Raw genomic sequence first — 13,043 nt, 5'->3', positions numbered from 1 at the left:
ACTGCACCCCTTCCCCTTTCGTTTACTCTATACCCCTACCTCTTTCGTTCACTGCACCCCTACCCCTTTCGTTCACTGCACCCCTGCCCCTTTCGTTCACTGCACCCCTGACCCTTTTGTTCACTCTATACCCCTACCCCTTTCGTTCACTCTATCCTCCTACCCCTTTCGTTCACCGCACCCCTACCTCTTCGTTCATTACATCACTGCCCCTTTCGTTCACTCTGTTCCCCCTACCCCTGGCTGTAGTTAACGAGGGCCTGTTTTCAGTGTTCAAGTGTTGTCAGAAGCCTTGTCGGAGTCCACGGGGAAGAAACTCATTCATACTGTTACTCCTACAATCAAGATGAGCTTTGAATCACCACCAACAAGTCTGATATTAGAAAGACAGAAGGCACGAGAGATAGCTCACAAAGACACAGTGAACAGATTTGAATTTTTTACCTACAGCTCCTCGTTCGCCTCAAAATTATTCGTCTACAGCTTCCTTTTAATTAGGGATGGGAATAGAGGTTGGTCCTGTACGCTGCTTGTAATAAATGGAAATTATTATCGCGGTAAACAACAGTATGGTCCTTGAATTGTCTGATGTGAGAATGCTGGTGTGTGTGTGTGTGTGTGTGTGTTATGTCTTGGGAACAGAGATTAGTAAAACAAAACACAAAGGAATTAACATTTTATTTACATGTGTTTTATGCAGTATATATCCACCATAAATGTACCACACGATTGCCTGTTGCATCCCCTCAGGTGTCAATATTTCTTCTCAATAATTTTTACTCTTCTCATCGTGTCAGTTTGGCTTTACATCCATTAACACGTACCGTACTTGTCAATGCCTAGTGCCCTTACGGGAATATGAACACAGATCTAATACAACTTTTATGAAATTTCGTAACAATATTCTATAAAAATTACTTCAAATGTATTCATATTTGGAACACGCCATTTTCCTGTGCCTCAATCAGCAAGTCATAAACTCGGGTGCTGAGCAGATTGTTGCGGCCAGACATAAGTTCCTGGATCAAGGGGTTTAGCTCTCTCCTCCATGTCGCCCTCACTACGAATTGGAAGACTGGCTGGTGGAGGAGAGGTATTGTCACCCTAGCCACTCCTGCTGTCAGTCTGGCTAGAAAGCTGGGCTGACTGTGTTCCCGTGTGGATCTGGAACTAGTACCAGAACCAGAGGCTTTGTTATGGATATGGGAGGGGACTTCGATGGCTCCTAAAACTCTTTCCTGATTCGAATCTTGATCAGCTGCTTTGTTTTTGTCCTGGCAGGAGGTTTCGCTGGATTTTGAAGCTGTTTTCTGACTGGTAGCTTCTTTTGGGATCTCACAGGAAGTTTCAGTGGCTCCTGACTCTTTTTCCTGTTTGGCAGCTTTGTTTTGAATTTGGCAGGAGGCTTCGGTGGATCTATAAACTCTTTCTTGACCAGAAACCTTTTTGGGGATCTGACAGGAGGGTTCAGTGGATCTAAAAACAGTTTCCTGACCGGCAGTCTCATTCGGAAGCTGCGAGGAGGTGTTGGTGGCTCCTGAAATGCTTTCCTGGGCGTGGGTTTGATGGTGTGGTTTTGATTTCTCTTCCTTGTCGTGCGATAGCAGTGACCCCCCTTCCCTTTCATGTGATAGTGCTGATTCCCTTTCCTTTGCAGTGGCTGATGGTTTTGATTCCTCCCCTTTATTCTGCTCCGTCTCTTCCCGATCCCTGAGAGTCACCAGTGCGTGCATGAACCCCATCATTATCCCAACCAAAGAAGTCCTTCTCCACTCCTTTAGAAAATCCTGGAAGCTAAAGTCTCCCAATCCTGCGCCCATTTCTTCTACTGCTGTTGCAAAGGTCGAAAAGTATCTACTCTGAACCTCCTCCAAGTGAGCTTTTCTGAAGTCTCTAGAAGTGGAGGTGAAGATGAGTTCCTGGAGGTCAAAGATGGGGTTCCTCCAGGCAAGATCAGCCCAGTCGATGATAATTAGGTCTACTGGTTCTTTTGTGTGGTTTGATTTTGAAAATGTGGAAGACTGGCGTGGGTCTCCTTCCCTTGCATCATTCTCCATCTTTCCTGTCGTCGGGGCATCTGCATCTCTGTACATCAGGTTTGGGACCCAGACGTCCCCATGCGATAAACATTCAACCCATTGTTCAGGGTCGTTGTGATAAAGGGCTTTGAACTTGCGTAACACCGCGTCTCTGTTGGCCACCATTGTTTCCAAGAGTGCTGAGAAGTTTTCATTTTTTTTATATAATGCCGGAGACTCTACATTCTTGTCATGCAGGGCCGGAAACTCTTCATTCTTGGTATACACCGCTGAAGACTCTCCATTCTTGTGATGCACAGTCAAGGACTCTCCAGTTTCGTGACGCAGTGCCTGGATAAGCCAATCATATACCACCGACATCTCCGACGTGTAGTGAGTCACCATCCTTGGGTTGGTGCAGAAGTCCGGGTACCGCTCCAGGAAGTTGTGAGCCCTGTCATAAGCGTGTGAGACGGCGTGGACCCTCGCCAGACCATCCACAGCCATCAGCACCCGCTCCAGATCCAGTGTGTCCTTATAATCCAGCGTCCGGTAGCCCCGCGCCCTGAGATCTTCCATGACCAACACATATTCATCACCTTCGCACAAGCCGTAGATGAATTCTGGCAACTGGATGTGGTATTCGTCTCCTGCGGCTTTGGCCTGGAAGCGGTTCAGCTCTGGAATGACACTGGAGTAGATCTGGAACTCCCTCTGGTGACTCTTGTGGTACTTGATCCACTCCTGGTCCCATGGATCGCTCACCAGGAACTTGGCCACCAGGTTATAAGTCTTAGATATCCTAGTAATGTCTGTATTTTTTGTTCCCTCTTTATTAACATCGTTTCCTTTTCCTGTCTTATCCTTCACATTTAAGTTATCCTTTTTCTTCTCTTGTGAAGTCACCAGTGCTTCAAGCTTCACCTTCGCCACTTGAGAGCTGAAGTGGTCATTCGGATTTGCTCCTGAAAGAGATTTTTTGATCCCTTTAGTAGTGAGGATCTGTCCGTTCTCCCCTTTGGGGCTAAGATGCGAATAAATGTGTTTGAATGGATGATTAAATGGAGAGTGAGTCGTCCTGTCTCGGCTACCTCCCTTTCCTTGGGGGAAGCAGCCTAGGTATATAGATAGATAGATAGTATCATGACATCATTTTATCTATTTATTTATTTACTTTTTTGTTGTCTCCGAAAGAATCTATTCAATATCGTACTCTATGACGAGACTGTACAGGGTGGTTCATATATAACGCTTCTCTTCCACTCCACTGGTTGATCAGTTGTGTGTTGTGGGGGCGGGTCAGGTAGTGTTAGTCATTTCCTACTCCCACTGCCACACCCACGCCCACACCAGCAGACTGAGCCAACCTCGCAACGCATAACGGGAGTTGAGTTTCCCGTGGAGCGCCATTTACGAACCAACCCGTATCATAACAACATAAAAAGTAAGGAATTTTTTTATTGCTGAATGACGAAATTTTTAACTGACCTGGGGCGACCTGGAAAGATGTGACCTCTACGCTGCTCCTGTGACCTCTTCTGGACTCGTATTGACCTAGTATGACCTCCAGCCACTCCCGGGTGAATGATGACTCGTTGTGTGGCGTTCTGACCATCATCCTGGGAAAAATGGGTAGTTAGTAATCTCTCTCTCTCTCTCTCTCTCTCTCTCTCTCTCTCTCTCTCTCTCTCTCTCTCTCTCTCTCTCTCTCTCTCTCCAGGTGGAACGGGAAACAGTCTAAAGGATTTGAATTTCCTTAAAGTAGATTTTACTGATGTACTAAAGACCTGTTGACACGTAAATATACCCCCGCTAATATCAATACACCAGTCCTGCATGAGACAACCCTAGCATGTATTCAGTATGGACGGTGGGTGTTAGCGCCGAAGTGGTGGCATGTGGAAGACTGCTGGGGCTCGGAAAACGGACACACACACACACACACACACACACACACACACACACACACACACACACACACACACACAAATCCCTTCCTTATCACTGTAGGGAGAAAATCTGATAGCATGTTTTGTGAAAGGCTTATTGTTTTATCTGTTGGATGGCGTGGTGTGGTGCAACGTGAGGGTTAAGGACAAGTAGTGCCAAAAAAGGTCTTACGATTCATATTCAGAGAGAGAGAGAGAGAGAGAGAGAGAGAGAATATAAAACCAAATATCCAACCCTTTCAGCACTAAGACAGGCTACAATATTTTTCCCTTTCGTAACTAAGATCATTATTTCTGAGATTCTGTAACACCTCTTCCTTAGCGATTTATTCCACATGTTATATGTCAATATCCTCTTGTCTTTTATTAATGCAAAATACTTCGAAATTTAAATGATCTAATTACATGCATCAGATATGGAGAGGATGGAGATTGAAAGACTGACGAGGAGAGTGTATGTGAGTGAGGTGGGGGGGGGTGGAGAGGGAGGGGGAGGCCAAGGATGAGATGGAGGGATGGAGTGGTAAAGTATAATGAGAGGGGGGGGGGTGAGCTGGGTGCAGGGCAGTGAAATGGCGGGGGACAGGGCGACATGGAGGCGATTTGTTTGTGGCCACCCCTTACGAGATTAAGGCGACTGGGCATTGATATACTTCTTTCACCTTAACTTGGCCCAGATTTTCGTCCCTTTACTGTTAATTTAGGGGGAGGCGTGGCTGAATCGGTAGAGAGGCGGCCTGCGGTCCTAATGGACCCAGGATCGAATCCCGGCTGGGGCAGGGAACAGTTTAAGGATTTGAATTTCCTAAAAAAAGCAGACTTTCCTGATCTACCAGATGACCCGCCGACATGTCGTAAAAATACCCCCGCTAATACCAATACACCAATCCTGTATGAGACAGCCCTAGCATGTATTCAATATGGATGGTCAGTGGCGTCACCATGGGGGGGCTAGGGGGGGCTTAGCCCCTCCCAAATCAAGGACTCAGCCCCCCCAAAACTGCGGCCCTTCAAAATAATAATAAAAAATCACCACCTACATAGTATGCTTGCAGCTCGGCATTGACCCACCTAGCTTTCCCCCAACCCCCTACCGCCAATCCACTTTTATTCGTGCATCCATATTAGTTTAATACAATATTATTTATAGCTATATAATGTGATTAGTTATTCACAAATTACGTAAACCTATGACTCAGATCATAATAGTTATAATATATTAGTTTCCCATATACTTTTTCCAAGCTTGGTTTTCTTTGAAATATATTTATTGTACAAAGAATGCAAGATTGTATTACATTTATCAGACTTATTATATATTTACAATATATAATATGGTATATATTAATCACGGAGCTTTAAAATTGGATTATGCAGTCTAAAATATCTAATCTATGCAATTTTTCACAAATTCGAATGTTCAAAGTATCGGAAGTTCGAAAGTCGGAATGTTTGTTTACATTGAGAAGTGTCTGTGAACTGTGGCTAAATCCTGTGTTGTTTTCGATTTTATTTGAATGTATTGGTTTCAGTGGCTGTATAGACGATACTACGTTCCGGTATATTGCTAGCCGCTTCACTTTACTTGTTCATTTTTGTTTTTACAGATATGAGATCTAGCCTATACTTTATACAAAGAGTCAGCAGTACGTAGTTGGTTCAGTCGACACTCGACTGTCAGAACTGAATGTCATTTCCCTTTTATAGGCTATTCTACAATAATACATTTGCGGATATCAGCCAGCAGCCACTCAAGTGATGAAAAGGTCATCTAAAAATCCTCAGGGACAGGGTGACATAAGGAAATTCTTTCGCACCCGCACCTCCATAGATGACTCAGATGAATGCCAAGAAAAAGTGGCTGTTATTGGGAATGAGGTGCCAGAAGCAACCTCAGATAACCCCAAAGCTGAACCCATTCAGACATGTGTAAGTAGCCCTATATCAAACTATTTCAGTAGTCATTTTATGAAGCTTAGGCCAGGATTTTTATTTATTGATTTTTTAAATCGGCTAGGCCTAGGCTACTTCTCAATATTGCAAAGATATTGTCCTAAACGTACAGAGTGGGAAAGTAGGCTAAAACTCTCTCTCTCTCTCTCTCTCTCTCTCTCTAATATATAATATATTTTCTCATTAATTTTTTAGCCACCGCCCAGCACAAGTGATAACCTTGATATACCTGCTGAAGAACCGGCACGAGATCTATTTTATAATTTTTGTTTTTTTGTGAATGGCTTTGTTTTCCTATCACAGTACCGGTAATGGAAGATAAATCTTGGCAATTATAACTATATACATTGAATAAAGAGCTTCTTTGAATTATCAAATTTAATATGGTAAGACTAAGAAACCGTTATGATACCACATAATACTAGCAAATGAAGAAAAACTATTATCTGCAAAAAAGCTTTATACATTTACCTTGTACACATTATATCATAAGGCTTACTGATACCTGGTATTAGGCCCATCAATATTCATGTGTCCTATAAGTTTCTTATTAATAGCCTGTGAGACCTTATTTTACTTTTTCTTCATCTATAGGCCTCAAAAATGCCCCTAAAACTGCTCAATTTCCGAAAAATTTTCCGGGGGGGCTTACAGCCCCCCCCGTACCCCCCAGCTGCATAGGCTCGCTTCACTCGCCCCCCCCTTCTACCTACACCAGGGCTACAGCCCCCCCAAAATCTGACCCCTGGTGACGCCACTGTGGATGGTGGGTGTTAGCACCGAAGTGGTGACATGTGTAGGTGTAGGAGGACTACTGGGCCTTGGATAGGTCAGTGCCCCCAAGCAATAGGCTCTGAAGCCTTTGCCCAGAGTAGGACACATTAAAAAAAAAAAAAAAAAAATCCCTTAAATCAGTGGCAGACAATCAGCTCTGCATCCTTTCCATAGCACTTCTTCGTGACTAGCACCATATTCCTGCATGTATTACCACGGCTCAGATAACAAGTTTAGGCCAAGTTAGAGTGAAAAAAGTCTTATATTGGGTCTTGCACTTTTATTTTCTCTCTCTCTCTCTCTCTCTCTCTCTCTCTCTCTCTCTCTCTCTAATTCACCGGGTCGGTCAGGATCACTGTCTTGATGGTCATGATCGTCAGCTTTTACCCTCCCGGAAGGGAGCTGAGAGCTCATATAGTCCGATCTAAGGGCAAGGCTGTGACCTTCACACACGCACACACCCGTCCCCTTGCTCAAGTGTGTGTGTGTGTGTGTGTGTATGCTGTGCTCTCTCCATCAAATTAACCCTCATTTCACGACACCACACCACACCACAGCACCACTGTCTCACCACATACACAATCACTTTACCACACCACAACACCACTGCTTTTTATACCACACTACACCACTGCTTTTTATACCACACTACACCACTGCTTTTTATACCACACTACACCACTGCACACTACCACACCAATACCAACACCAAACCAAACCTACCCACACCGCACCACAGCAGTCTACACCACACCTTCCAACACCAAAACAACACCACTACACCCACCTCTAGCCTGTCTCCAATAATCACCGGCATCTCGACGTCACGGAGGGGAGGGGAGAAGGGAGGGGTGAGGGGAGGAGAGAGGGGAGGGGAGAAGGGAGAGGAGGGAAGAGGAGAGAGGAGGCGTAGGGGGGAGGAGAGAAGAGGAGAGAGGAGGCGTAGGGGGGAGGAGAAACAGAAAACGTAACTGGCTCTGAGTTTGTAGGGCAGACGCTTATAAACTAACCCCAAAATCAAAATGCCTAAACCTACCTCATACCATTGTCTACTACCACTATCTCCTGTTCCGTGATATAAATAGCACAGGAGAGAGTGTTAAGGATTAATACACAATAATAAATCGCAGTGGAAGGGGTGTTACGAATTATTTGCCACACAGAAAACGACTAATACTCCTGGAAGGGAAGGAAGCAGACAAGTACAGGATGTGATGTGGTAATTTTGTGGCCATCTTGCTAACAGACATATTTCCCCGGATGCAGGCACGTGCTGGGGAGAGGTGGTGGCCCAGTGGATACGGTAGTGGCCTGGTGATTATAGGATGTACAGTAGGGTCCAGTCTCGTATGTCAGGGGAAATGTTTGAGGGATCTTATTTGTGTTGTGGTTAGGCTTGGTATCCTGCATGTGGTATCCTGCACACACACACACACACACACACACACACACACACACACACACACACACACACACACACACAAGTCGAATACCCGGATGCAAATCACCACGTAAGGATGGGCATCACAGTAGTTTAGGTAACATAATTAAAGGAAGGACAACTACAGAAATAATCTTTTAGGAACAAATCTTTATTAGCAAAATAGTTTTCTCTACAAAGGATTACTAAAACTACAAGTACATTATTTGTAAGGACGTATCTCCATTCATCCATGCCTCTGATAATTTGTAATATAATCATTCTGTGCTAAAGTATTCGTTCTGACATCCGCGCATCATCGTATCTCGCTCTCCCTCTCCCTCTCACCATCGTAATCACATTTTCATATAACGAGCTGCCTGAGAAATGTTAAATATAGCGTAAGTATTCCCCTCTACATTTATACAACTTCATTTTTATGCAACTTCATTCTTATACATCATTTTCTTTTAATAATTCATGACTACGTTTTGTGTTTCTTCTCCATACTGCTGGTGCTAAGGCAGGACGTGGCGCCTTCATGTGGTGGCACTGGTATAATCAAGCGGCTCCTCTACCAGGTTATACAAACGCCCTTCGTCTCCATCCCTATCCCCCGAGAGGAAGATGATGGACTGCAGGAATAGAGCGTCAACCTGCAGGCCACTGGATTCACGTTTCAGATGAACCTGTGACTGCTGCTGCTACTACTACTACTACTACTACTACTATTACTACGACAACAGCTGGGCCTACTACTACTACTACTACCATCACTGATCCACCACACTTACAATCTACGCCGTATCTACCCACAAACAACAACAATCTACGGTTCTATTATTGCACCAGCTTCTACTAAAAAGTTACTCTCCATTTCCGGTGCTGAAACGTTTGGCCGAATTCACCCTTTTGATCCAGTGACCTCTCTCTCTCTCTCTCTCTCTCTCTCTCTCTCTCTCTCTCTCTCTCTCTCTCTCTCTCTCTCTCTCTCTCCTTGCTGACTTCAGACGATTTTATTCAGCTTAGGACAGCCTATTTGAGGGTCATATTAGCCCTGAAAATTTCGTGACGCCTTTTCCTCAGCGATTTATTCTTCACCTCAGCATCCTCTTGTAAGTTGCTGAGTCCATCCATGCAGATACTGAAGCGATATTTACAGCATAGAAGAAAATGTCAGGGTGTGATAAACAGAATAAATCAGTAAGGAAGAGGTGCTACGAAGCCTCCTATGCCTCATTCAGTCTTCCAACGTAGCGCGCACCTCAACATGTCACCACTTTGGCACTAATACCCACCGTCCATGCTAAATATATACCAGGGCCGTCTCATTCAGGACTGGTGTGATGGTATTAGCGGGGGTATTTTTACGACATGTCGGTTCAGCAAAGTCTTGTTCTGAAGTAATTCTAATAATCAAATGGTTCTCTGCCTCAGCCTGGAATTGAACTCGCGTCCTTTCGAATACCAGGGCGCTTCTCTAACCACTTGACCACCAATCATGATATCTAGAAGGGCACACGTTTCATCATCGACCTCCCACTCATCACCTGCAAAACAGAAATCAGAGTTATAAATTTTTTTCTAACCTGATAAAGATCCCTAACGCCTTTTAGCTCAGTTGATGGCCATGCTTAGACTGGAGGGCCTGTTTGATTAGTAACCAAGGAGACTCATCCCTATTTCATAACTAAGGCTCGCTGAATTCCACGCAACAGTGACTTGGTTTTAGGTCATGGGAGTAGACCATTGAAGTCGAGAGAGAGAGAGAGAGAGAGAGAGAGAGAGAGAGAGAGAGAGAGAGAGAGAGAGAGAATAAAGAAAAGACAAAATAACAGCAGAATATTAACTTTCACTACGATAACATTTTTTTATGCTTAAGACTCTTCTCTTTTAACACACAAAACAGGAAATGCAGTACAGCAAATATCTCTTTCATACTCACATGTTGATCACTAACGCCTCCCGCTGTCTGGTGTGCTACTTGTGCGAATAGGCGGTGGTGCAGGATGGCGTTGGTGCAAATAGGTGAGCGGTGAGGAAATGGTGCTGAAGGGCATCCACCTGCTGACGTCGCCTGCGTATCTCTTCCCTAAGTGTTTTGACCTCACTGGTGGTGTTTTCCAGGCAGCGTCGCAGCTCCCGTCCCTCCTGCTCCTCTCGCTGTCTCTGTTTGAACTGTTTGATGGCTCGTAACCTCTTCTTCTCCAGCTCAGGATCCTCTTGTGGCGGCCACTGGTACATCTTGAGCTTGCGACGTCGAGGCTCCGCTTGTTGACAGGGCTCACTCCTCTGCACTGATGACTCACAGGTGGCGTCAGAGTCAGCAGGTCCCCAGCACCTTGGAGGGATGCTTATTGGAGTCATAGTCTGATAATCCTGGTTCTGGGAAGCCAAATATAAAGCAGAATCCATTCCCCAGACATCCTCTTGGTTGCCTGACTGGGTAGCTTTTTGTAAACCAAGAGCCACTTCCCTCAGGGTGTCCAAACTCCAGGTGCTCACATCATCAATAACCTCACCTTTGACACCCAGGTCTAGCTCTTCGTCCCCATTGTTCCTCCAGTCTCCCCACGCCTCCTTCGCACTGCTGGAGCCACCACACGCCTCCACACTTCCCGAGCCAACCCAGGTCTCCTCTCTTTTCCAGCCTCCTTCTTCTTCCTTGTGGCTCTTCTGAGGAACTGGGAAATCTGTAGCAGTCTCGAAATTCACAGCTGAGTTCCAGAAACATCCATCAGGAGTTCCTTCAGTTGGCTGAGTCCCTCCTTCCTCTCTCTTTTGCCATAGATCATTCTTCTGGGGAGCTGGAAAATCTGCCAAGGGCTCAAAACTTACTGTCGAGCTCCAGAAACATCCATCGGGGGTTCCTTCGCCTAACTGAGCGCCTCCTTCATTGATAACCGCGCACCCCACGTCACCCTCCTGACCCCACCCGCCCCACTGACCGCCATGATAGGTAGGGTCAAGGCTGGGACGTACGGATACATCAGATATTGGTTGTGCTGAGAAGAGCGACCGATTACCTGCGGACTCCAAGCAGGTGTACTTTCCCTCCGAGCATGAAAGCTGGTGATATGACATGGCGAGATGCTTTGCTTTCTATTAAGTTCTTGTGAGCACCAGGGGATTTTATCTACCCCAAGTGAGACTTCTGACTGTTCGACTCAGTACGATGATGCAACTTGTATTTTTTTGCCAATGCCAGGCAATTTTCGTCAGCTTATTGTATTCCTCGTGGTGGGTCCTTAGAAGCACTCCAGTATGATGCTTTGTTCTTTAATTTCTTGTGAGTGCAGGGAATATTACTTAGCTCAGGACAGGCGTTTCGTAGCGATGGTATTGTGATTTTTATGTGAGAATTTCCATATGCAATTCTTTCTCAGACAGACTTGCAGAGCAACTATGATTGCTGACTCCCAGAGAGTGTGCAGCAGTTTAAGAAAATTATTACAGCAAGCTCTATGCAACGAAAAACTGATCTTGTCTCAAATTTCAACGAACCAAGTGGTGTGTTTTGAAAGTTCGTTGGTAGAACTGTGAATATGATTTTGAGAGACAGATTCTTGAGATGTGGAGTGGTTTGATATCGCCTAAAGACCAGACTGATGAAGGAAGGGAGAAGGAACTATTTTATATACCCATACGTGAAGAGCAGAGAAAAAGTCCCTATCTTAGTGCTCTATGGGAGTCTCCCCTCGAGGTACAACTTAGAAAACGGGGAAATTACAGGAGCACAGTACGTATAAGATAGGGAGTCATTAGGCTTTACTTCCTGACCTCTCTCTCTCTCTCTCTCTCTCTCTCTCTCTCTCTCTCTCTCTCTCTCTCTCTCTCTCTCTCTCTCTGTCTCTCTCTCTCTCATGACGTAATAAAGAAAAAAGTGAAAGGGAGGGAAACGTCGATCATAGGTAAGAATGATGAGAGCTGACATCATTAGGGTCTGTCTGTCTGTCTCTGTCTGTCTCTCTCTGTCTATGTCTCTGTCTGTCTGTCTGTCTGTCTGTCTCTCTCTCTCTCTCTCTCTCTCTCTCTCTCTCTCTCTCTCTCTCTCTCTCATCGAATCTTAAAGACAGAAGGGGACAGAAATTCAGATTATATAGATGAGAATAAGGTGTGCTGATACCTCCTCAATCTCTCTCTCTCTCTCTCTCTCTCTCACACACACACACACACACACACACACACACACACACACACACACACACACACACACACACACACCTTTCCCCTCACAATTACCCTCTTGCTTTAGGTGTCTTTCCCTGTGAGGCTCGTGTTTGCTGTTAATTATTTCACTTTAACACCGGAAATCACGGAGAGAGAGAGAGAGAGAGAGAGAGAGAGAGAGAGAGAGAGGTATTTTTTTCTGCTATCGAAAGAAAAAGGATTACAAAGTTTTTAACAGAGAGAGAGAGAGAGAGAGAGAGAGAGAGCACTGCATTGGTACGATCAAAATTTGTTTTAGAAGTAAAATAAATATCATGGAATTATCTATTAATAAAGTCCTCTCTCTCTCTCTCTCTCTCTCTCTCTCTCTCTCTCTCTCTCTCTCTCTCTCTCTCTCTCTCTCTCTCTCTCTCTCTCTCTTTACGAAAATTAAACTGTTCCCTGTTGATTGCAAAATTAACACCATATTCCATTGCTAATATCTCTCTCTCTCTCTCTCTCTCTCTCTCTCTCTCTGAAGATATCAACTCTAAAATCCGGATTGTGACAAGAACGCCTGTACAAGGATACGGTACCGAAGACGTTTCCACCTTCCTGTCCACACCCATCCACTCACCACATTAAGTTGATCATGACCTTTGTTTGTTTCGCTCCTCATACTAGCCTTGGGTTCCTTCTTCCTTACATGAAAATAACTAAATTAATTATATGAATGGAATTTGAATTTGGCTTTCTGTTGTCTTGTTTTTGTTTTTGCTT

The 13,043-nt window shown here is 44.8% G+C and overlaps 1 protein-coding gene across 1 annotated transcript; it reads right to left on the bottom strand.

Annotated features, from left to right (window-relative positions):
- Positions 1-790: 790 nt before the first annotated feature.
- LOC145397663 (uncharacterized) lies at positions 791-3,636 on the bottom strand. The gene is made up of 2 exons (XM_080270703.1): positions 3,507-3,636; positions 791-2,983 (listed from the first exon to the last, which is right to left on the bottom strand). The coding sequence occupies exons 1-2, from the start codon at positions 3,634-3,636 to the stop codon at positions 930-932; spliced, it is 2,184 nt and encodes a 727-aa protein (XP_080126829.1). The 3' UTR covers positions 791-929.
- Positions 3,637-13,043: the final 9,407 nt, after the last annotated feature.

Source organism: Coenobita brevimanus, chromosome 42 (assembly GCF_032717465.1).
Source record: "Coenobita brevimanus isolate Jiangsu-jjx chromosome 42, ASM3271746v2, whole genome shotgun sequence".
Classification (NCBI taxonomy): Eukaryota; Metazoa; Arthropoda; class Malacostraca; order Decapoda; family Coenobitidae; genus Coenobita; species Coenobita brevimanus.
This window is presented reverse-complemented; position numbering and strand designations above follow the sequence as displayed.

Excerpts from the sequence above, each read along its gene's own strand:
- LOC145397663 (XM_080270703.1), bottom strand. The coding sequence starts at position 3,636 with ATGATGGTCAGAACGCCACACAACGAGTCATCATTCACCCGGGAGTGG. Across the intron at positions 2,984-3,506 it reads ATCTTTCCAGGTCGCCCCAG|GAGCAAATCCGAATGACCAC; the intron begins GTCAGTTAAAAA and ends AATCTCTTTCAG.